At 35.9% G+C, this 26451-nt stretch overlaps 1 protein-coding gene across 11 annotated transcripts in view; it reads right to left on the bottom strand.

Moving 5' to 3' along the window:
• LOC129746978 (protein rolling stone-like) overlaps positions 1–26451 on the bottom strand; it is a 186748-nt gene that overhangs the window by 28743 nt on the left and 131554 nt on the right. For all 11 annotated transcript variants that reach the window (XM_055740975.1, XM_055740976.1, XM_055740974.1 and 8 more), the window contains 3 exons: positions 16159–16402; positions 4876–4998; positions 4322–4502 (listed from right to left, as the gene is read on the bottom strand). In XM_055740975.1, the coding sequence (XP_055596950.1) occupies positions 4322–4502; positions 4876–4998; positions 16159–16402 (548 nt within the window). The remainder of the gene's footprint in view (positions 1–4321; positions 4503–4875; positions 4999–16158; positions 16403–26451) is intronic.

Here is a 26451-nt window from a genome sequence, read left to right as displayed (position 1 = left end):
TTAGATTCATAATACAGATAAAAAAATAAATAATTGAAATAATAATGAATTAAGATTAAACCAGAACTACAGAATTTAAATTATACCTTCATGAATGAAGGCTCTAAAACTTGCCTCATAAAATTATGATCTGGAATTAGGATTTGGGAATCATATTTTTTGTACATTTCAGAAATTGTATAAAAATTAGGAAACAGATTCAAAGTTCAATTTTTGAATTCAAGTTCAGATCTCAGATTCAGAGAGCAGAATTGGGTTAATTTTCTAGGTTTTATTTTATGCTCAAAATTAAAAAATCATTCATGGGATTTTCATTATGGAATTGATTTTTTTAATGAAAAATATTTTTTGTTAAAGAAACATACATCCGATCATCACCTAAAAATCTGCATGAAATTCCTATATATTCTCGGTGTATTGTCTAACATTTATAATATTTCAGTTTTTAAAAGCCAAATTTCAAACTATGGTTATAAATTTAGTTCAAGTTTGCATCAAGCAAATTTGATCCAAAAATTTTTTAATCGCTTACTTTTTATTTTTGGAAAATTTCATTTATTTTCATCGAAGGATACAATCTAGGAATTTGCAAAAGAGTTTGGAAGATTGGACTTGATTTGAGTATATTAAGAAAAAGTTTTTTTTAAAAAATCGAAGGCTACTCTATTTAAAATGAACTTATTTTATGCTTCAAATTTACTAGACGCTTAAACAAATTCAAAGATTTTTACCGTCGATGAAAGAAAATTCCATATTTTATTTCTTAAGGTTTCATTATAAAAATTAAGGCCTTTAGGTTAGGAACCACTTTTATAAAGTTTCGATTTAGTACGAAACAAATAATGTGTATTTATTAATGAATAATCATATACATATATAGTTCCAAACATAATTTGTTTTATTTTTTCTTTATTTGTGCATTGTTGGTCCAAAATCATAGGTAAAATTAAGTCACCAAACCCCCCCTCCCCATGAGTCGGTTCTTCCTACGTCCCTGACTTGATCCTTTATTCAGGTGAATCTAAACCTTGGCAAAATCAAGCAAAATTGAAAGATAAAATGTCCGTTTACTAAATTTGGCCATATTAGTGCTTGTTTCACAGTTTATTAGTTTTAGACAATGAGAATTCTTAAAGTTAGTCTACAACCCTAAAGTCATTGAATACTTAAAGGTGCTCTTTTCTTATTTTTAAAAGAAAATCATTTTTTGGGTATTTTTACAAGGCAATTGGATAAATATCAGTTTTTGGGTAATTATATACAATCTCGTGATAAACAATTATCATGATCAATGCAGAAGAAAAAACTTTAAATATATTTTTCAACTGTGGGGATCAACTAAACCCACAACTAACTCTATAAACCTTTCTAAGCATTTCAAGCCACTCCAATAGATTCTGTTCATGACACGATCAGCTCTTAGGAGTGTTTTTTTTTTTATGAAAATTAGCAAATGACATTCCAGGGAGGTGAAAAATGGTATGAAGTGTTTCATATAGAACTCTACCAGATAAAAACCAGCGTTTTTTTCATCTAGGAAAAAAAATGAACAAATACAAGACTTTTAAAAATTAAATTTAAGAATTCGCAAAAAAAAACGGATAAATTAAAGTCCAGTCTACCAAGAGATTTCAAATAATTATATAAAATCAAATCAACCACTGAAACATTGATGAAAACAAAGTTGAAATTGTTTTACCTTCTTTTTTTCTTTTTGTCGAAAAAATCAAGAAGAAACATAAGGTTCACTTCGTGAAATTTTGACAAAAATGAACAATCTTGAATTTTCACTTTCAAATTCGACCACATTTTTACATACTCGAATACCTCTAAAAGGATTGATTTTGCAATCGAATATCAACAAAAGGTTGAACCATATTAAATTTTATATATGACACTTTAACATCCTTGTAGTAAATGTGTCCAAGGTTCAAAAATCGATTAACAGTGATAAATATAAAATCTTTCAATCGTCTAAGACGGTGTATGTTTTTAATTTGCAATATGATAACCAATAAATTTTTTTTCAAAGAATGGGATCTTCAAAAGGAATCCAAATTTTATCTTATAAAGGGTGATACGGTCAAAATTTGGTCAAGAGAAAACGCGTGTAAATCGGTGAAGTCGTTTATTTAAAAAATCAAATTAAATTTCTTTTTCAAGTTTTATTAGTATAAAATTCAGGAAAAATATTCAGTTAGGCTTCCGCTTTTCCAAATCCGAATAGCCGGGCCTTACACTTAACCCCTGCCATCAGATTTTGTACAGCCACCTTGTCCACCACCTTCTTCGCCGCAGAAAGCCAGTTTGCTTTAAACTGATGATCGTCCTAAGCAGTTTTTTTGGTCTTCTTTAGGTCCCGCTTGACAATAGCCCAGTATTTCTCAATTGGGCGGAGCTCTGGCATGTTGGGAGGGTTCTTGTCCTTGGGAACCACCTGCACGTTGTTGACGGCGTACCACTCCATGGGCTTTTTACCGTAATGGCAAGATGCCAAATCCGGCCAAAACAGTACGGAACAACCGCGTTTCTTCAGGAAAGGCAGCAGACGTTTATTCAAACACTCTTTCACGTAAATTTCTTTGTTGACAGTCCCGGAAGCTATGAAAATGCTGCTTTTCAAGCCACAGGTACAGATGGCTTGCCAAACCAGATATTTCTTCGCGAACTTTGACAGTTTCATGTGCTTGAAAATATTTGCTACCTTTCCCCTTCCTTTTGCCGTATAAAACTCCTTTCCCGGAAGCTGCTTGTAGTCGGCTTTGACGTAGGTTTCGTCGTCCATTACCACGCAGTCAAATTTCGTCAGCATCGTCGTGTACAACCCCGGGATCGCGCTTTGGCCGTCGTATTTTGTTTATCATCGCGATTTGGAGTTACTACCTTCTTGTAAGTCGATAGTCCGGCTCGTTTTTTGGCTCGATGCACGGTTGTAGACGATACGCCCAGCTTATTTGCAGCATCTATGAGAGAGAGGTTAGGGTTTCGCTTGAAACTACCGGCAACTCTCTTTGTCGTCTCAGCGGCTTCCGGTTTTCGATTTCCCCCCGATCCAGAGTTCCTGGCTGTCGACAAACGTTCCCCAAACACTTAAATTACATTTGTAACGGTTGATTTGGCAACTTTTAGCGATGTTGCCAGCTTTGCGTGCGAGTAGCTCGGATTTTCGCGATGCGCGACCAAAATTTGGATACGCTGCTCTTCTTCCTTGGACGGTATTTTGACAACTGAAGAAGAAATTCCAAAATCAAAAAAGGAGCAACATTCGACACACACACACACACACACACACACACACACACACACACACACACACACACACACACACACACACACACACACACACACACACACACACACACACACACACACACACACACACACACACACACACACACACACACACACACACACACACACACACACACACACACACACACACACACACACACACACACACACACACACACACACACACACACACACACACACACCTTTAAAATGAGGGGTATTCAGGTTGCAAAATTGAAAAAAAAAACGTCAAGTTGATTTTGACCAAATTTTGACCGTATCACCCTTTAGAAACATATAGAAGAAATATAAATGACAATGCTCTTCTCCTCTCCTCTCAAGTTAACCTAAAAACACTGCTGGATTGTTTTCATGGAACATTCGATACACTTTTCTTTACAACTTAGAATACATATCAATAATGAATAACGCCTTTTATTTGTGAACTCATACATTACATTCTAAAATTCCTCCTAGTTATATCTTTTTGTTTTTTTTTGGTGACTTTTTTTTAAACTTTAAAGGCTATCACTTTCTTCGAGAAACTGGTCTGGTTCCTTTTTTGATTAAATAAATCCCCTTTTCCAGGAAGCTCCGAGAAGCTCTCAATGTTCCTTTTGAGATTTAAGTGCCCCAGTTTAGCGGTAAAGCAGCTCAGGTGAACACAATCTTGGTGAACAGAAGGAGTTAATGAGCGGATTTTTTGCCGCATCATCTCAACAGGCGTTTCTACGGAATTTTCCAATGGAGGATCACAAATTTCGAGAAAAGTGTTTTCTAAGAATGGAAAACACGGATGGAATCCATTGAGATTCTAGAACAAAAGTCAAAGTTCTGGAAAAAAGTATACGAACCGGTTGCTTTAGGGTAGAAGTTACACTTTTTATCAGTATTAGTTTTACAGTATTGAAAATGGTTGGAATTCTTTCTGTTATAGGTTTCATTCTCAATCAAATATCACTGTAGGTGGGTATTCGTTTGAAATTCGATAAAGGACAATTTAAGCTGGCATTAGAGATGGGTACATTACCTGTCAGTTCCGCCGGCCAAGTAGTAGATGACCGAGAAGACTGCGTAAACCACCCCGATTCCGGTTGTCCAGTAGGCATGGTTGAGCCTAATCGGGTGGCCTACGATGGTGAGATCAATCATCATCACGACCGAGTTGAGCACGTGCACCATCAGGTTGACAGCATCGATTCGGTGAATTTCTGCAATTAAGAGTTGCAGTCAGGTGGATTAATTATGTTTTCAATTGCCATCGGCAATCATTAGAAAGTTATTCGTCTTGAACGACCACTAGGTATTGGAAACTGTTTGGGGCCAAACTTTCTTCAAATTGAGACAAGATGAGAAAAGTCATCCTGGATTTATTCATGTTTTGATAAATGTTCCAAAATATGCCTCAAAGGTAGCAAATAAAGTTGTCCGCCAGTCTAGTGGCCATTTATGTGGTCCCAGAATAAGACATTAACGTTTTGATGATGCTGGTACGATGGAGTATCATTTTGGCCATTCGGTCATTCGACAATGCAGTCTGCACACTCCCTCTCCCAGGAAACTAGACAAATAATAAATACTTACCCGGATCGTACACGAACGTCCAATAGACGAGTGTTACTATGAACGAGTAGACGGTTGCGATTGTGTAGACCACCCAGTAGATGGCGTTCAGGTGGCTTCCCCGGGCCACGTGGATGTTCCATTCTGAAATGTGTACATAGCTCATTAGTTTCCTCTTTTGCTGCTACAGGTGGGGTTAGTTTGGCATTGGGTTGGGAAACGAAAAACGAACGCCATTGCGAAAAGCAACGAAGGCACACACGGAAATAGTGGTGCAGATAACGGGCCATCAATTTTATCAAAAGGAACCATTCATGAGCAGAGCAGCCGCCCCCCTGCACTCGTCGTCGTGTCGGAAAAGAGAAGTTGCATAAGCTATTTGGTTTGCTAGGGCTGCCAGTCGTTGAAATTAGAATCGTAAAATACTCCTTCCGACTTTGTAAATCTATTTAAGTGTGTATAAAAATGAATTTCTGTCTGTCTGTCTGTTCTCTATAGACTCGGAAACAAATGAACCGTTTTACATGAAACCTGGAAGGTGCGGGTATTGGAGGCCGGGGAAGGTTCCTATTATGGTTTGAGACTCCTCTCGCTCACAGGAAGGAGGGAGGCAAATAAAAGGCAAATGCTTACATAACTCGAGAGCCGATAAAGCAAATGGTACCAAATTTGGCATGAGAAAATATTTGGGTACGAAAGATATTTCTGAAGATATTTTAAAGAGGACAAGGGGCCTTTCTGACATGTTTTTTTACATAACTCAAAATCTAATAAAGTAAATTCAGCCAAATTTGGCAAACGAGGCATTTTTTTTTGTAAAACTGAAGAACAAATCAAGCAAATTGAACCAAATTTGGCATGGGATGGTGTAAGTATTACGATAGAGGTGCGAAACATGTTTCCCTGTTTCATTGTTATCCATCTCACCTTCCACTGAGGAGATAGGGGAAAGGGGGGCTCCTGTACATTTTTCTCCATAATTCGAGAGCCATTCAAGTTAAGACCAAATTAAGCATGAGAAGATATTTTTATACGAGAAATAAATCTATAATAAGGCTGGAACAAATATCAATTTCTTCTTTTGTAAAAATCAGGCAATCCCTGGAAAATCAGGCATATTGGCATCTCTGACTGCTGGTGTTGATTCATCTTTATTTTCTCTTGAGAACTATTTACACAAATGCACTTCACTTCTTCTTATTCGACGAGCAACATTTGCTGCTGATTTCTTCCGGTGGCCTTGATGCAGCCCACTGCTGGCTGGCTCTCTTAAGCCGCTCTCGGTTCTCCCACGATGATGTTGCTCGCTCGACGGTTGGATCAAAACTCACTCGACCGGAGCGCGACCGCTTGTTTTTATAGCGCTCGCTACTCGGGCGTCGCGCAACGGGTTTTCTCCATTCTCTCGGTTTCTCCCATTCTTCAGTCCGCTTGGTGGACTGAACAAGACCAAAAAAACAATTTAAGAAGATGGGAGTTATTTCACCTTTTGTTTTCTTGATTTCATTGAATTATTCGATAAAAATTACTTGTTTCATAGGTTTTATGCAACGATATAGTATGCAATATTGTTGCATACAAGCTTCGGTGCAATTTATTCCTATTAATTTGTTTTAGCATTATTTTTTATTGTCCTCCCCCCCTCGTGGTGTTCCAACTCCGAGTGACAAAAGAAGGATTTGAAATTTGTTCCGGCCTTATTTGAAACTTCTCTCTTCTTCAATTGGGAAGAAAGAAAGGGAGGCGTTAGGCTCCCATACAATTTTCATTGCATATCTCGAGAACAATTAAAGCTAATGGAACCAAATATGGAATGAAAGGGTATTTGAGAACAAAAATAGTTTCTATTGATATTTGGTACCCATTCAGTTAGGAGATAGGAAACGGGAAGGGGTTCCTTTACAATTTTTTTTGCATTATTTGAGAACTTATCAATCAAATGGAACCAAATTTGGAACGGAAGAGCATGTGATACGAGAAATGGTTATATTATTATTAAAAATCCTTCCATTTTTCCTTTGCTCAGTGGCCCAGAAATGAAATTCAGTGGGTGACAATTGTTTGCGTCTTTCTCATAAGTTTGATGCATCTAATGTCCTGGACAAACTTTTACAACAAGGCGGTCATTTTGAATGAAACAATTTTAGGGTGGTTCATTAAATTTCTGAGATGTGTTTTTTTAAAATTATGATAAGGTAGAGGCCTACATCACAATATTGAAGAACCTTATAATTCGTAAAACTTTGTCTAAGACATTAAACATTTATCTAATGAATATTAAAATTCTATCGACTGGATGGATAATGAATAAATTGATTTTCGGCGATTTCAGTCACGAAAAAATCATAAAACGATTTTTATTTCTTCATCCGACGTTTCGGCATTTATTATGCCTTTTTCAAGGAGTTGATATTTCTCGTTTTAATTATCCAAAAAGTTTTTTGAATCTGCTAAACTGTCTAATCGGGAAATGTAAGTCCAGTTGTTATTGATCTGGTTGCGATGGATATAACACTTTGAAAGTTTTGAAAACGAAAATGGATATAAAAACAATTTTCACTGTTTTGGATGTTGTTTTCCACCTAGCCACTACTGATGTTTGTTGTATTTTACAATTACCGTTTACAATTAGACAGTTTAGCAGATTCAAAAAACTTTTTGGACAATTAAAACGAGAAATTTCAACTCCTTGAAAAAGGCATAATAAATGCCAAAACGTCGGATGAAGAAATAAAAATCGTTTTATGATTTTTTCGTGACTGAAATCGCCGAAAATCAATTTATTCATTTATCTAAAGTTTTAGGCAATTTGTCTTCTTAAGGTTAAGGTGGTCCTACAAAAACAGTTTTAAAACGGGTTACCAAAATTGTTTTCTGTCTTGAATTTTTTAGGCAATTTGTTTTGAAAACGACTCTTTATGAGCTACAATAACTCCAAATGGCGCAAGTCAAAAATTTCATCGTTGCTTGCATTTAATAGTTCATATTACAGTCTTCACAATATAAAAAAACTGAAGATAAGTTTTTTGTTTAAAACATTTAATCGTTGTTTGTATCTGTGTTCTTCAAGAACTCAGAAACTACTGGACCGATCTATGTTAAATTTGGCATGAAGTGGTTTTTTTGTGTAGACAATTGTTCCAGCGAAGTTTTGAGTCATTCCATCATAATAATCGAAAAACACTATAAAAAATTCATTCAAATTCAATCAATTGACAAGTGATTCTCATTAAGTTTAGTGAAAATTTATTCTTTTGCATTTAAAGATCATCTATAGTACACAAAAGCCCCTCCCATCAACCCCCTCATTTTTTCCAGTAGGGAAATATGATGAATAACTTTCATACAACTTTTTTTACATAACTCAAAATCTAATAAAATAAATTCAACCAAGTACCGTTTAAAAATCGTCAGTTCCTTGCATTTGCAAGAAATCAATATGTTTATAAGGTATAAAAAAAATTATAGAGTGAAGCACCCCATGCACCCAATATTAAAGTGGGAGTGTTCATTATATGTAATAAAATAATCACATATTCTTAATTTATTACTCAATGAAAATTACCCTGGGTGTTTTCAGGCAAATTTTCTTTCATGTTTTCTTTATATTGAATGAGGCCCCCTTTCTTTGATGAGGAGGGCTTTTGTGTACTATAAATTATTCTAACATGCAAATGTATAGGGGAGAGTGGGGATACTTGATCCCCTTTTCTTATTTTCACCATATCTTTTTAGAAAAATTTAGCAACTCGCTGTCTTTGACATTTTCTGACAGCTTGTAACTTCAAGTTTCTGTGCTCAAAAAATTAGAACGATACTTAAACCCGTTAATGAACAAGAAGCATTTTCGTGGGAGTTAAAAAATTACAATATTTCTGAAGTTAGGGGAGACTTGATCCCCTATTGAAGGAGACTTGATCTTTTATTCAGGAAGCCCTAATCCTCGTATAAAAATCAAACCAAACCCCAAGATAGAATGTTAATTTACTATTTTGGTCATGTTTGTTCTCATTTCACAATTCTATAAAAATAGAAAATTCTATAACTTTGTCTCAACGCTTATAACATTGCATACTTAAAGGCGCTATTTTTTATAATTAAGAGAAAATTAATTATTTTTGGTCTTATCTTCAGACAATTGTTTGATAAATATTAGTTTTTGGATAAATATTAGTAATTTCGTGATCAGCAATCATAACGATCAATTCAGAAGAAGAATATGCCGTTTGGAAGGGAGATCAATTGTACCCAACTTTAGGGGATCAATTATACCCATAATCAACATTTTAGAAAACTTTTTCTGAAAAAAGTTGAGAGTTTTCCATTGCTTTGAAAATATGGCATTATGAAGTTCAATCTACGCTCGAACGATTGATACATTGGAACAAATATTTTTTTCATAATTTTCCCATGTAAGGAACATTTTAAAGTGAGGAAAAAAGATCTTCAAGTTACATTTTGTGAAATTTTTCAATCAAAGTTCAATTACTCAAACAATTATTTTGTTAAAATTTTTAAACTACAAGCATTGTTATTTTGTTCATTTTGGCACATTTTTCTAGTACATTTGATCTTTGTAAGACATTCCAGTTTCGAGATATAGCTAAGGAATCAAGTATCCCCAGGGATCAAGTATCCTCATTCTCCCCTACATTTTCATAAAACTTGATAAGAATCGCTTGTCTATCGATTGAATTTGAATGAATTTCATCGTATTTTCCAATTATTATGTATGGGCGCCCTCCCTCTCCTACATGAGAGCTCAGAAAACATGAAATCGTAATAGAAATGATGATCCAAATCGAATATTGAGACATTTTCAATAACGATCGTAAACACGTTGGTATTGAGTGATTTTCTATCGTTCATTCACGACAAGCTCTGCCCCAAAAAAGTTGAATCGGATAGCAGTTGAGTCAACTCGTAAATATGCCTTGAAAAAGTTGAGAATATGCAAATTCGACATAAACGATTTGAGTGAACTGATTTACGATAAATGGGCGGTCCTTCAATTGACACTCTATTCGGTCTCTTCCTTTCTTCTTTTGACCGGTTTGTAGAAAGCAAATCCCACCTATAGAGCTATAGCGTGGATGGTATCTATTGATGTATTGGCATTGTGGTAAGATATCGGACGGCGGACTCGCAGGACTGGAATTCAAATCTCGGTCAGGGTTTTTTTTTTCGTTTTAATCAAATAACTTAGAATCGTAGATTTTGCTTTTTGGGGGAATATCGAAACGTTTTAACCTTGTCATTTCAGATATATCGCCTCCACTTTTGTAGTTATATGCTATTTTGGTAAGTTTAGTAAAATCTTCAATGTTTGCTGGGAGGGATTCTAAACTTCACTGGAACAATTGTTCACTCGAAAAATCACTTCATGCCAAATTTCACATCAATCGGTCCAGTAGTTTCTGACTTCTTGAAGAACACAGATACAAATTTTCTCTATAATTTTTATCTGTCTAAACTTTCAAATGTATTCAACGATAACATTTTTGACTTGCTCCTTGGAATTATCGTATTTCAAAAAGAGTCATTTTTCAATTGCCTAATAACTTCAAAACAAAGCAAATTTTGGTAATCCGTTTTCCGCAAAATATGCGCATGATGATTATCTAAAATCTGGCCTATCAAATAGTTTTGATTGAATATCACCCTGAAAGATATAACGGAAAAACTGTTTGTGTAGATCACCCTAACCATATGAAAGCAAATTGCCATAAAACTTTTATTTCAAGAGATATTTAGATGTATGATGTCTTCGACAAAGTTTTATGAATTATAAGGTTCTTCAATATTGTAGAACAATGTAGGGCTCTACCTTATCACAGTTAGAAAACAATTTTCATATCTTAGAATTTAATGAACCACCCTAAAATTATTTCGTTCAAAATGACCGCCTTTAGATGTTGTGAAAGTTTGTCTAAGACATTAAATGCATCAAACTTCAGGGAAGGACGCAGACAGTTGTTACCCGCTAAATTTCATTTCTGGACCATTGTGCATTGGGGATACAAGAAGGGAGAAGTAAGGCTCCCATATAATTTTTGCACACCTCGAGAACTTATCCAAGAAATGGTATCAAGTTTCACATGGAAAAGGAATAGGGTACAAGAAATGGTTTTATGTTTTATTATTATTTGAGAAACCACTCTTCTACCAATAAGTACAAAGAAATGGCCAATTTTGTTGGCATTACTTGAGAATTAACTAAGCGAATGGTATAAAATTTTGCGTGGAAAGTTTTTTTTGGGTACGATATATGTTTCTAAGGGTGTTATAAAGCCTTTCGCTTTGCATGGAGGAAAGGGGAGGGAAAGAGGGGGTTCCATATGTGATTGTTGTCTTTTTACCCCTAATTCCGCTATATTTTGTAAACAATACAGGAAAACACTGACTTGGAATTAAAAATTTTGAACAAAAAATAACCTATCTTGCGTTATCTTTTTCGAGAGATCGAATGAAGGCTATTTGAGCAACCGCACACATCGAAAAATGGAGTTATAACCGTTTTATCTTTAAGTCCCCTACATTTTTCAATGTGTTAAGAAAAAAGCATGTTAGGACTTGAAAATTTTGAATCAAATGAGACCTATCTTGTGTGATTTTTCCGAGGAGTCGAATGAAAGATGTTTGAGTCATCGGAAAATGGAGTTATGGTTAGTCCGAACATGCTTTTTCTGAACTGTTTATATTAAAAATGTTGGCCATTGGAGAGTAAAACGACCATAACTGCGTAAACAGCCTTCATTCGATTTCTCGGAAAAAATTACTGGTCTCATTTAATTCAAAATTTTCAAGTCCGAGCATACTTTGAGGTAATTGAGGGTAAACACAGCCATAACTTCATTTTACAATGCGTGCGGTGGCTGAAAAAAACCACATAAGATGAGTCTTATTTGGTTCCAAATTTTCAAGTTCAAACTTACTTACATCACACAATAAATGCCTCTATTTTTGTTCAAAATTTTCTAGTCCAAGTCAATGTTTTTTTGGATTGTTTATAAAAAAGGGGAATTAGGACTTAAAAAGGCACTATATCTCCGATCGTAAGCGTAAGCGATGCGGCGTCTGAAGCTATGTTTAACCGATTCTACGGACATTTTCACTAAAGGAAAGTATGTTTTCATAGAGTTGGTTCATGTAGGAGGGAAGATATTGGATTCCTCCGCGGTCTATACCCTTTTTCCACATTGTGCAATGGAACCAAATCTGATATTATTATTATTTATTGTTCATCAACAGATCACATATTAATTCTCATGAAAAAAAAAATCCAGGAACTGTCGGCCTACTACACGACCGCTGCCAGGAAATGGTAGAGAAAAATTTTTCCTCATCGCCGGAGAGCGCTTGCGCTTTACCACCGATGTTAGGCACTGCCGGCTGAGCCCTAAAACAGCACTACGATCGCTGCAGGGAACACGTACTGGTCTCACATTTACGATTTTTTTAATTTTTGCTGATGAACACGGATGAACATTATAGTACTCAAGTATCACTCAATAAATCATTACAATATAGTTTAATTTACTATATTTATAGTTCAATACCTAGAATCAATCATACATTTGTAGTTGAATCTACCATATTTTCAGTTGAATCAATTATTCCACTACAGTTGAATCTTTCATATTTATAGTTTATTGTTTATAGAAATGTATAGTTGAATCTATTATATTTATAGTTGAAAAATTAAATCAATCATACAATTGTAGTTGATTTAATCATATTTACAGTTGAATCAATTATACCTCTACAATTGAATCCATCGTATTTATAGTTAAATGTGAGACATCAACCAGGAATGTATAGTTGAATCTAGTATATTTATAGTTGAATGCCAAAAATCATTCAGACAATTGAATCAATTATACCATTACAGTGGATTTTATTATATTCATAGTTGATTGTGTAAGGTCAATTAGCAGTTTGTAGTTGAATCTATTTTATTTATAGTAGGATGCGAAAAAATCAACTACGCTTTGATGATTGGTAGAAACAGCTGAAATTATTGGAACAACTGTGCTCTTTTTTCTCCGTGATACTAAAAATTCTACATTTTGAAAAAAGGCTTTGCCGCCGACCGTGGTCTAGAGGATAGCATTCAAGTCTTCTAAGCCAGAGGTCATGAGATCGAATATCGGTCACGGCATATATAGTACTCTTTCTGTGGGCTGATGGTTTTAGCATTCGTCAGATGCTGGCCATCATGTCCTTGAAGATGTACGCTTTAATGTTAAGTTTGGATTAAAATCTCTTCAAAGAAACATGAAGTTCACTGAGACCTATACATAGGTGTTTGTTCGTTTTTTTAAGGGCTGATCGTATTTTGATTTAAATCAATTTGTGTTGAAGATGAAGATTTGCTGCATATGTGTCGCTTTGTAAATTGTTACAAAGTTCAAATGATGACACCCTACATTGTTCTGCTACCTTCCAGGATACTGTCAACGAATTCTAAGGGGCCGTTGTTGTATTAGTAAGGCGAGTTTTTTTTGTCTAGAGACGGCCAATTTTAGGAAAAGGGTCATAAATTGGATCGGGGGATACAATAAGGAGCATTTCGTTTTATAGTTTGATCAGATTGATCTAAAATTATCCACAGCTTCAAAGCTAGGACATATTTGTTTCTGTATTTCAGGTTAGTAAGCAATCGTATTTGTCGAAGGATATTCTAAGGTGCATATTACAGGAAGTCTACAATCATGGGAGATAAAGTGAACCAAGTTTTAGGGGACAATTTTGGATACATTTACCCTAAACGTTACTTAAAAATTCAGTAAAAAATCAGGGATGAGTTTTGAAGCAACACAAAGATTTAAAGACCCCAGGGTTTGAGAATTTCAAAAATAACCCCAAATGGACTAAGTCTACTGAACATAACTATCTTGAAGATAACGATAAAAACTTAAATAATTTTTTTTTTCGAAAACTTGTAACTGTTTTCAAAAACACATAATCCAAAACCATTGAAAAAACGTTTATAAAACGGGGGTTTGCTGAGACCCTAATCCGTAGGATCATATAAAAAATCTACAATACTATTTGAACATACTAAAAAAAAGTTGTATATACAGTGTCGGACAATAGAATAGGACCGCTCTAATGCAAAATATTCAAATCACCTTTAAACTGCAAATTCAAATATAATAATATGCGACACCTAGGGGCAAGCACTTATTGTATACTGCACGTATTTGTATACTGCACGTTTGTTGCAATCAAAGCATCCCGTTTGTTCTACTCGACCAGAAAGCTGTCAGAGGGGAAAAAAGTCGCGTCATAAAATAAGACCAGCTCATCGGTTCGGCTGTTCCGGCATTTTCAGTGCTCTAAATTTGAAGAAAAGGTGTTGTTTTCGGTGTTGTTTGTCCATTTTCGTGTCCTGGTAAGTATTTCCCATAAAATTAATCATGTAAATCATGAAAACAAACAAAAAATAAAGATTTCCTTCCTCCAGCTCTGTTCTCAGCGAAAAAGCGATGGGTCGGGCACAGCACTGCAGGGAGGTCCAGCGAGCGATCATCCGGAATCTGTACAAGGCTGGCAAAAGCCAACGCGAGATTGCCGACTACTTAGGAAGGTCGAAAACTTTCGTTTTCAACGCGCTTCACAGCACCGGCAAATGGGAACTGACCGGCCGCCCCCGCAAAACGACGCCGAAGGACGATTCGGCAATCAAGCGGGCCTTGCAAAAGGACCCTTTCATAGCATCCAAGCAGATCAGAGACGAGCTGAACTCATCTGTGAGTTCCCGGACGGTTCAGCGACGGTTGGCGGAGACTAGGAGGAAAAAGTCCCCGGAAGGTGCCGATGCTGACACCGAAGAACTTGAAGGCGTGGCTGAAGAATGCGAAGGACCCCTTCAATTGGGTCGGCCCGGAAAAGGAGAAACTATAGAGAAATGTGCTGTGGTCGGATGAGACCAAAGTAAACCTCATCGGCTCGGACGGAAAGAGTTGGGTCCATCGCCCACGCGGATTTTTCATTGTGGGCAATGGTTTTCGGGTAAATGGAGTACAACCTGTGCGTATATGCCCCAGTATACAAATAAAACATTCAAACATGGATGAGGTAACATCATGGTGTGGGGGTGCTTTTCTTGGTACGGGGTGGGTCCCTTGTACCAGCATCTCTAAGTAAGGTGTACACCGAAAAATCAAAAAACAAGCAGCAGCTGTGGGAGGGAATCCAGGCGGTGTGGTATGCTATCCCGGTGAGAACTTGCCAAAAGCTGGTGGAGTCGATGCCGAACCGGGTGCGAGAAGTGATGCGTAATAAGGGTTATACCACCAAGTACTAACCCTGCAAATCGATCACGGTATGAATTTCCTTTTTTTTAAATTTTTTTTACTATGAATTCTAAAGCGGTCCTATTTTATGTCGCGTTATTTTAGTCAGTAAGATGCTTAAAACGCATTTTCAAATAAAGGACAATTGTTTTAACTACGAATGATTTTAATTTTTTTGAAGAATGGAATTTACAATTTGTAAATGGTTTGATGCACTTAAATGGGAATTTTTTTCTCAAAGTTTTGTCACTTTCTGTTTTGGATTGAGCTGTGGTCCTATTCTATTGTCCGACACTGTAATTGCAATTGTTCACAGTGTGTTTCCAATGCTACTAGGATGGAATGAATGTAAGTTTAAACTCAATTACAATTGAAAATTTTGAAATTCTTCATTGTAGTTTTTTTTTTCAAAACTGATATATGGTTCAATTGATTTGTTTTCTTTCAACAGATTTTGGTTTCGTTATAATTAAAAACGCGTCTTCGACATAATTGAATGTAATCCATTTTTCAAAAACTCATAAAAAATTACACATGATTTTTCGATTGAAAAACCTTCCTTTGTTGAAATCCGATGGCAACATCCTATGATTGGTTGAGGGTAAGTAAATTGGTTTCTATTCTCAAACGGTCGCACTTATTGCTCGCAGTGCTTTGATATTTGTATTTCAATTTCCGCCTCTGAAGGCACCGTCAATGCGATCATGTGTAGCTAGTAGAGTATCCTTGATTGCATTGACGTAACCAAATATTGACATGATTGGCAGCCCTGTTAGGTTGATTGGATGCTGCAACCTTGCGGTCAAGCTGCATGAAATTACATTGTGTGATATGCTGACCACTTTCCATGCATCGAACACACCACACGAGTCGGGGAAAGGCGGCATCATCGTCATCATGATGGTGGTGTGCCTTGAATCATGTAACTATGTAGATGAATGTAGGTATAGGAACCGAACTGGAAAGGACAGAACACATTCCGAAAACGGAAGAAGACATTTACCAAACTCGTTCCGGTCAATCATGAGGCCCTTGGTCACGATGATGGCCGCCAGCCAGGCCTGGACTGCACATGCTATGAGGGCCCAGTGCGTCAGGTAGATCCACCACTTGGCGTAGTGATGCTCCAGCATTGGTTCGGATCGGCCGATGTCCAGCAGTGAGCAAGCCAACACCGCCAGGAACATGATGGCCACGATTAACCGATACATCAGGTAGCATATTCCGACCTGGGTGTTGCTTTGCCACTGAAAAGAGAGAAGAGAAGAGAAGAGATGAAACGGAAGAAGGATGAGAACGGATGTGGAACGATCGATTCGGTTGACGCTTTGCTTTGGTCCTTGGTCCTTTAAAGGCTGTTGTTTTGAGACCAAGCTGAAGCCTCTGAGCGAAGTGAGGAATGGCATTCCACCAGTAGGTACAGTGTCGAAGTACAGGTGGTTGATTTATTGATGACATGAATGCAGTTTGGAAATTCACATGAGATTACACGATAGCTTTGCGGTTTAAAGTCGAGGGGCCATTTCGATTTATGTGGGAACAATATGGAAAGGTCATATTATATACAGTGACAAATGTGTATGGAATGGAGAAAGATATAGATCAATTGACAAAATATGCCGCAGGTAAAGTTCAAACACTATGTGATGGTTTGTCATGTTTTTTTTTGTTTTTTTTCGAATATGTACGTACATACCTCCAACATTTGATTTAGCAGAGAACCTGAGAAAAGTCCACATTCTATTCTTATTAATTTCGGTACCGAGTTTTTCGTGTTGGAAAAACTAAAGATACAAAACAAATAGATATAATCATATTTCGGATTGTGCTCTGCTCCATCAAACACTTTTTTCTCGCTTAAAGAGGTTTCTCACTTATCCAGGTTCGCTACTATAGAGGGTTTGAAGCATATAAATGCTGATTAATTCTTAGAAATGACGAAAAACAAACACATTCAATATTTACTGGATTTGAAAAAAAAAAATCCATTCAAACTTATTAAAGATGCACAAGTTATAATTATTCTTATGGTTTTTTGCTAATTTCAGTTTCCCTTCGCACCACGATATCAGAGCTTTACCAAAAAAAAATTGAGTTCGGAATCGTTATCTTATTGAATTTCCTTAGTCTAGCCAGGAAAAAAACTCTCGCTTATAGAGGTTTTACATTCTCATTTATAGAGGTTTTGGGCCTTAACGAGCACGGGACCTGGCGATTTCTCTCACTTAAAGAGGGTTGTAGCTTAGTTCGACTGTAAATATTACTAAATAGCTAAATGCTTTCGCAGTGCTCTGGTCTATATTCATAAGAAAATGTGCGTTGCGGATATGAGCTTACATATGTTTGAGATTATCGGGATATCGGTCAATAAAGATTGATTTCATTGTTTGCCAATGTTTAGCTGATAAGTTTTGAATTGATTGAATCATACAGTAGGTTATAAGAGGGGTTTTTTTTTCCTACTTTGGACCTTTAAGCAGTGGTTTTTACTGAATCCACGTATTTCTTACAAATGGAAGGGAGTTTTGTGTTTTTCAGCAAATGATTTTATAGGTCAAGATCATATCTGCTAGTTTTGTGCTTTGGATTTGCCGTTATTGGTAGATTTACAAAAAAAGAGGATGACCAAAATTTTCAACTATGAACCTACTGTTCCTGCTTTAGTACTGGACAGGTGCCCTTCATTGGACCTGGAAGTAATGGTAAAATATCGAAAAAATAAGATTGTTCAAAAATACACAAAAAAAAAACAAAATAAATATTTAATTTAGTCAACAAATTAAATTGAAATAGTTTTATAGCTTGTTAACGGTTCAAATGAACTCAGAAAAAAACGTTATGAATATTTAAAAAAAAATACCCTTGTCAGTATTGTCAGAAGCACGATCATAAGAACTTTTTCGTGACTACCTGTAGCTTATTTGCTTACAGTTTGTACCTTATTTGATTGGTTTATATTGACACAAATGATTTGGTATTGTCGGGTTTGAAAATGGAACGCCATGGTTGAAAGATTCCTATTGTTGGACCTTATACAAATTTTCCGGATTTTCCAAACAATTTCCATTATTTTAGGTAAAATATCAAGAATAGTTCATTTTCTTTACAGTGATAGATTGTTGAATTACTTAATTTTTTCTCATTCACTCTTATTTATTAAAATGTCCTCACTAATTCAGCTGTCTGTTTTACCAATAGAGCAGAGGTGCATTTTTTAGAACGTTGAAAATTTCATAAGAGCTACTTTTTATGGCAAATAGCAGTGCGATAGCATGTGAAAAGGTTTAAACTTCATTATTAGCATAAGAGAATCTCAAATCGTGAAATTAATTATTTAAAATTTTCGGCATTTTAGGACCAAATTAGGCTCTAGGTACATACAAAAAAGGGCCACTCACCCTATTTACTCAAGCTCTGTTACACAAGTATGATACAAACAAATTCCGAGTTAAATTAAACGACATTCAGGATCAGTTTATGAACGAACTGGAACCTTAAACTTATATCTTGAATTTAAAATGTATATTCAATGCTTTTTATACTTTGAAGTTATTGACGATTTTCGGCGAGTTTTAAAAATAATCAAAACAAATTACCAGTTGTCCATACGTTTCGAGCTACTATGGCATTCGCTACTCTTCAGTGGACACTAAAATTATATTTTACGTTTTTGTGGTAGAAAAATTTGACTGGAAATATGTTTTTTCGGGGAGTTTTTTCGGCTTGATTTACATTTCCAACGTTTCGATCCTTATTGGATCTTCTTCAGGGACTAAAATAGTGTTTATTTAGTTAGTTGCCGTTTTCTCGTGAGTGTCGACTCGGCTGGTCGTGTATAGCTGTCTTTTGATTTGTTTTCCGAATAATTTAATTTAATTCGTGTTTTTAGATATAAGTGTAGTGTATCGACCTCCTGCGTACAGATGTTTGCGGATAAAAATCCGTTTGTCTAGTGATTTTGGGATTAATTTTCCACAGCATCGAACTTTTAGCACAGTCTTCACTTTTCACTAATTTTTGTTTTTATCAAAAATCAGTTGTTGTGTATGTGTATTGATGGTGTAGTTTTTTGTGTGTGTATTTTTTTTTGATTATCTGGCAGTTCGCTTATTTTTCCGAGTAGTTGGAAAATGTTGGTGGGTTGTACTCCATTTACCCGAAAACCATTGCCCAGAATGAAAAATCCCTAGAATTTCAATCGCCAGAAAGAACCATTCCCCAGAATTTTTTTCCCCAGACGAACCATTCCCCAGAAAAATTTTCGCCAGAATGTACCATTTCCCATAAATTCTTTCACCAGAATGAACCATTTACCAGAAATTTTTTCGCCGGAAGAACCATTTCCCAGAAAATTGAAACCATTTATCCTGACAAGAAATTAATAAAAAAATAGGAATTGTTAGAAAAAAATGGGGTTTCATAACTTAATTCTTTTGCGGCAAAGCCGCAACCAACGAGGATGAAGGGGCTGAGGCGGCACAAAGCCGCCGAAGCTCCCTAATCCGAGGTGGCCGCCGACCCGCCGTCGGAAGCGGCGGCCCCATAACATTGGTCTAGGTCTGCCGGGGCTTCCTAGGTTTGCGTGAAAGCTAGGGGTGATCCCTTAGCCCCGTCCGCCACGCGATAGCGTGAAGGACAAAATGTCTTTCAAGTTCGAACGCGCAGCGTGAGGAGTCGGATACCAAAACGGTTTTTTAAAGGACCATGGTAAGCATTGAATCAATTAAAGTACCATAAACCATAAACAAAGCACAATATTGGTTCTAAAATAAATTTAGTTGGAAAATTTCAAAGTTGTAGTTTCATTTAAAAAAATAATTTTGAAAAAATGAATTTCGAATCATATGAAATTTACAAGAATTCATTAGAAAAAAAAAGCAAATAAAAATACAAGAGGAAAAAATCTGGGATTTTTGCCATTCTGGGAAATGTTCCATTCTGGGGAAAAAAAATTCTGGGAAATGGTTCATTCTGGGAAAAAAATTCTGGTAAATGGTGCAATCTGGGGAATTTTTTTCTGGGAAATTGTTCATTCTGGGGTTTGATTTCGGGTATTTGTCATTCTGGGAAAAATTCATTCTGGGCAATGGTTTTCGGGTAAATGGGATACAATCTGTTGGCGTATGAAGAGTGGATGTTTTCAGTGTCTTTCTTAATGTTTACTGTGTTTTTAGTTGTTTTAATGTGGCAGCTTTCCAAAATCTTCAATTTTTCCTGGTTGTTTCCCCTGTCGATAATCCTGGCTCCTGGCGACATCGAAAGAGCCAGAATGGAGAGCCCATCGGAACCCCAAACTTCTGCGCGTAGAATTATCCGCAATATTGGAAAAAAGTTGATTCCAACGCGAGTTTCAATAAATTCAGGAAATCCTCTTTTTGAATTTTTGTGTGCGGTTCTAATTCCTCCCAACGTAGCACAATTTATTCCAAAGTAAAATCAACTGGTACGTTCGGAGGATGTAAAAAATCGTATATAGGAGAAACCAGCCAATTTTTAGAAAAATGATTAAAACAACATAAAACAAATGTATCCACAAAACAAATAAGCACAGGTCTAGCTCAGCATTGTCTAGAAACTGGCCACATTTTCGATTTTGAAAATACAAAAATTTTAGAGAGAGTTACTGGATACAACGCTAGGATAACTGCCGAAACGTTCTATATAAAATTGAGAGGAGACGATAATGTCGTTAATAGGCAGGAGATTCCCTAAATTTTAAGACCGCTTGTGACCCAATAATATCCAAGTTAACACAGACACTGACAAACAAATGTAAACGCAAAACAAAACAAACTGTCTAAAACCAAAATAGTTTAGACGATGGCCAGTCAATTGTAAGTTTAAATAAAAATTAAGATTTAATGTGTAATTTTAAAACGTAAAATATAATTTTAGTGTCCACTGAAGAGGAACGAATGCCATAGTAGCTCGAAACGTGTGGTACTGGTAATTTGTTTTGATTATTTTTAAAACTCACGGAAAAACGTCGATAACTTCAAAGTATAAACAATCGCGGTGATAAAACTTAAAATCCATTCAATGCTTTTAGGGCAGATCGAGACCCATAATGAACTTTCTCAAAGGAGGTTCAATTCTCGATAATAAACGAAAGGATCGTTTTGTTTGATTATTTATTTAATTGCTCGAAATAAAGCAAAAAAAGGATATTTCATTTCGATTTTCCAATTTGGAAATATACATTTTAAAACTTTTATCTTGAATCGCCGACCTGAATGAAAAACATTTGAGATTAGGAAAAGTGAGCCATTAATTGGCATGCTTCTTTGCATTGCATGTCAAAATACATTCTGAGGATTTACTCGTCAAATTTAGGTGTAGTGTAGAAAAAAAAATCATACATTGAAGATTGAAATTGAATTCTAAAAACGGCATTCTTAAGATACTAAAATCTTCGCAAATCGAATCTACCTTGCTAGTGCACCTGCTATTTTTTGGAAAAATCACTAAAAGTACCGGCTACATTCAAACATGGCAACAAATATAACATTATAATCCATGCAAAACAATGAACCATTTCATTTAATGATTGACGAATGTTTAAAACTATTTTTTCGCCTATTCTTGACATGAAATTTCAGAGCTTAACCGAGCTAAACTGTTTACAGCCTAAAAAGCAGGATATCTTTTTGTCAGAAGAAAGACAACATACTAGGAGACACCTGATTGTATACTAATTTAAAAAAAATAAAAGTAGCTGAGAGACTTTTTAAACTCTTTCTTCCTTGATTTTTCATCAATTTTACAATGAGCTCATTTGATCTCCGGTTTTCTGTCTTTGCCATGAGATTCTAAGACTTAGGAAAGGCTTTGCCTTAGAAACTTAGAAATTGCGATACCGAGATTTGCACGGTGTCAAACAATAAAACAATTTTTTGATGTTTTTTAGTGTTCCTTTAACATCTCTGATTATTTTTCTTTCCAAGTTAAACCTATTTTTCAATGGTGTTCGTATGTATGTATATACAGTAATGAATGTTGGTTAATCGCCGCGATGTATTGTTGTTGAATTTTATCGACGTTTTTCGGCGAGTTTTACAAATTAAAAACTGTTTTTTACCAGTTGCCCAGACGTTTCGAGCTACTTTGGCGTTCGCTCCTCTTCAGTGGACACTAAAATATATTTTAAATTACAATTTAATACTACAATTACAATTTTTGATTTCAAACTTACAAATTACTGGCTTTCATCCATACTAATTTGTTCTGGCTCAGTTTGTTTTGTATTTCGTTTACATTTGTGTGTCAGTGTCTGTGTTAATTTGGAAATGACGGGGTCGTATGCTGTTTTAAAATTACATGAATCTCGTTGTCTGTTTACAACATTGTTGTCCCCTCTTAGTTTTATGTAAAAGGTTTCTGTAGTTATTCTTGCGTTGTATCCTGCTACTCTTTCTAAAATTTTGGTGTTTTCAAAATCAAAAATATGACCAGTTTCTAAGCTGTGTTGTGCTAAACCAGTGCTCATTTGTTTCGTTGATACAAACAACATCAAACAAATGTATCAACTAAACAAATGAGCACTGGTTTAGCACAACACAGCTTAGAAACCGGTCATATTTTTGATTTTGAAAACACCAAAATTTTAGAAAGAGTAGCAGGATACAACGCAAGAATAACTACAGAAACCTTTTACATAAAACTAAGAGGGGACAACAATGTTGTAAACAGACAACGAGATTCATGTAATTTTAAAACAGCATACGACCCCGTCATTTCCAAATTAACACAGACACTGACACACAAATGTAAACAAAAAACAAAACAAACTGAGCCACAACAAATTAGTATGGACGAAAGCCAGTAATTTGTAAGTTTGAAATCAAAAATTGTAATTGTAGTATTAAATTGTAATTTAAAATATATTTTAGTGTCCACTGAAGAGGAGCGAACGCCAAAGTAGCTCGAAACGTCTGGACAACTGGTAAAAAACAGTTTTTAATTTGTTAAACTCGCCGAAAAACGTCGATAAAATTCAACAACGTATATAAAGTAAGGGGCAAAATAAAGTTTCCAAATTATTTTTTTATCATTTCTTTTATTTTTCTGGTTGTAATTCAACGACATCGTAGTGATTTTTCAAATATTGTTTATTATGTTTTTTTTCAATTTTTGTGAATGTTACGCTGGTAAAAAAGAAAGTTTTTCAAATAGAAAAAAAAAACAATTCACATTAAATAAAAATAATGGGCAAAATAAATGTCCAACTCAAAAATCAATATAATTTCGATAAGTTTCCATCGCGAGGCCCTTCGAATTTGTTTGACGTTTCATAAACAACTGGCCTGGCTCTGGAGTGTTCAAACAGATGTCTACTATCAAATAAGTTGTAAAATATGGAGAACACATAAATTTCTGGTTCCATTCCGTTGTCCATCCGGAAACTGGTTGTTCGTGATATGAATAACGGTCAAACGCACCGGGAAGTGGCCAAGCACTACGAAATCAGTAAGACAGCGGTATCAAAAATCATGAAGAAGACTTAAGCCCAAGACAGATGCCAGAACGGACAAGAAAATCATTTTTAAAGTGAAGAAAAACGTAATAATAACGATCCGGCAGATAAAGGAACAGCTCCAATTTTCTGTATTGCGTCGTACTGTCCGTCGCCGCATCCATGCAAAGGAGTATCATTGCAAGATCGCAGTGAGAAGGCCTTTCATCAGCCAGCTGAACAAGGCTAAAGCGGTCCAAGTTCGCCAAGTAACACGCCGATAAACGGCTCGAGTACTGGAAAACATTGTTGTGGGCCGACGAATCCAAATTCGAGCTATTCAACCGGAAGAAGCGGGATCATATGTGGCGCAAGTCGGATGAGGAGCTCCAAGACCGCCATATCCAAGGAACAGTCAAGCACGGAGGAGGTAACGTGATGGTGTGGGGCTGCTTTCTTGGGATGTGGTGGGCAGTTTGGTAAAAATTGACGGAATCATGACAGCTGAGTCATATTGCAATATCCTGCGGGAAAACCTCGAAGTATCCCTAATCAAGACGGGTCTGATGAAGTCATTTTTCCGTTCCTGCCGCATCAAACCCCTTGAATGTCCCCCACAAAGTCTTGATCTGAACCCCATCGAAAATCTGTGGGCCATCCTCGATGCTCGGATTTATAGGACTGGTGTGACAAATAAAAATACTTATTTTGATGCCCTGGAGCCTGCGTGGGAAGAACTAGACCCACAACACTTGCACAACTTTGTTGAAAGTATGCCGAAGCGCTTGCAGGGGGTGTTGCAGGCTAAAGGAGGCCATACCCATTATTAAATCGTTCTTGTTTGCCTTCAGTTTGAATTATTTGAAGCTGTACTGTTCTAGACACTTTATTTTGCCCCTGTTTTTTTTGGAATATCAACTGTTTTTTTTTCTATCAGAAAAAGAATTTCTTTTCAATCAGTGCAACAATAACAAAACTTGAAAAGAACATAATAAATAATATTTTAAAAATGTTTACGATGTCTTTTCGTTGAATTTTAACCAGAAAAATAAAAGAAATGGAAAAAAAAAATAATTTGGACACTTTATTTTGCCCCTCACTGTACAATTTGTTGAAAAGAAAACGATAACATGAACGTTTTCTTGTTTATCTTGTTTATCTTGTTTATTATATTGATATCATTAAATGCCGTTCTTCAAAATCCTGATGACGCTCTTTATAGATGTCATTTCAATGTTGTGTCGAAGGTGTTTTATAATTTCATGTCTTGTATTAAAAAAATTTCAATTACCTTATTTCCAAGCGACCAAAAGTCGCATTCTTACTTAAAGATTGAATTTTTTTTTGTGTAATAGATAATGCTCATAAACATTTGTTTGAATAAACTTTTTCGACGAAAAACTCTATAATTGTTTATTACCTAAGTGTACTGAAATTCCATAAAAACCTAAATGTATAATTTCTTGACCAATCCATTCAATCATTTTTAATACCCATTTTCAAATGTGTTGAAAACTAAGTTACGACGCAGGTGGAATAGAGTTATCTTTATTCAGGTTTGTTCAACAAGTCCTTAAACAACTACCCATTACATTAGCGATAGTTATTTGTCACTTTCCACTTCTCATATTCCCTAACCGGGAAAGTTCTCATTTCCTAATGAGTACTTTGATACGCTTACCCAGAATATCTGGCAACACTATTGTGTTACCACGAACCCAATTTGAGTAGTCTCGCTTAACCGTGTGATGATGTAAACATTTATACCGTGTTTATCATCATCACCTGCCATCAGCAATCATTGATCTATTGTTCTCGATTGCGAATTGGACATAGCGGGAGGAACCAAAACAAATAATGTTTTGGTTCTGATCGTGGCAGCAGAAGTCTGCTGCTGATCCGGACGTCGGAGGAAACCGTAAGTTTCAACAAAATGAAATTAAGTTTAAATACTTATTATGACAGTGGCAATGGACTTTTGCTGCATTGGTCGAGAGGATGGTGAGTCTCATTACAACCCAGAGAGCAGCGGTTCAACTCTCAAAGCGTAAGTAGCTTTTGTAATCAAAATTATAATGAATATTAAAATCAATGAGAAAGACTATGATAGACCGGCAATCTAGCAATCTGTCATCCGGTTCTCAGAGCGATCTATCAACCGGAATGTTTTCAGCGCGTAGAGGGTTCAAAATATTTCCTAAGTGGCTGAATAGCATTATCTTCAACCATTGAAATATCCAGCTAACATGAAATCGTAATAGAAATGATATTCCAAATCGAATATTAAGACATTTTCAATAACCATCGTAAACAAGTTGGTATTGAGTGATTTTCTGTCATTCATTTACGACAAGCTTTGCCAAAAATTGTTGGGTCGTATAGCAGTTTAGTCAATTCGTAAATATGTCTCCAAAAAGTTGGGAATATGCTAATTCGACATTTACGATTCGAGTGAACTGATTTACGATAAATGTGCGGTCCATCGATTGAAACTCTATCCGATCTCTCCCTTTCTTCCTTTGACCGGTTCGTGAAAAGAAAATCTCACCTATAATTAGCGCTATAACATGGATCATATCAACTGATGAGTTGGCATCGTGGTAAGATACCGGACTGCGAACTCGGAAGACTGGAGTTCAAATCTTGGTCGGGGAAATTTTTTTGTTTTACTTAAAATGCAAAATAATGCATTTTGTGGGGAAATCGAATCGTTGGAAACTTGCCATTGTAGATATATCGCCTCCACTTTTGTAGCGATATGCTATTTTGGTAAGTTGAATACAATCTTTTCATCTGGTACAATTGTTTGAATAATTCTGTTATTCCTGCGATATACCTCCTAAA

Source organism: Uranotaenia lowii, chromosome 2 (assembly GCF_029784155.1).
Source record: "Uranotaenia lowii strain MFRU-FL chromosome 2, ASM2978415v1, whole genome shotgun sequence".
Lineage (NCBI taxonomy): Eukaryota > Metazoa > Arthropoda > Insecta > Diptera > Culicidae > Uranotaenia > Uranotaenia lowii.
Note: the sequence above shows the minus strand (reverse complement) of the source record. Positions and strands in the feature narration are given on the sequence as shown.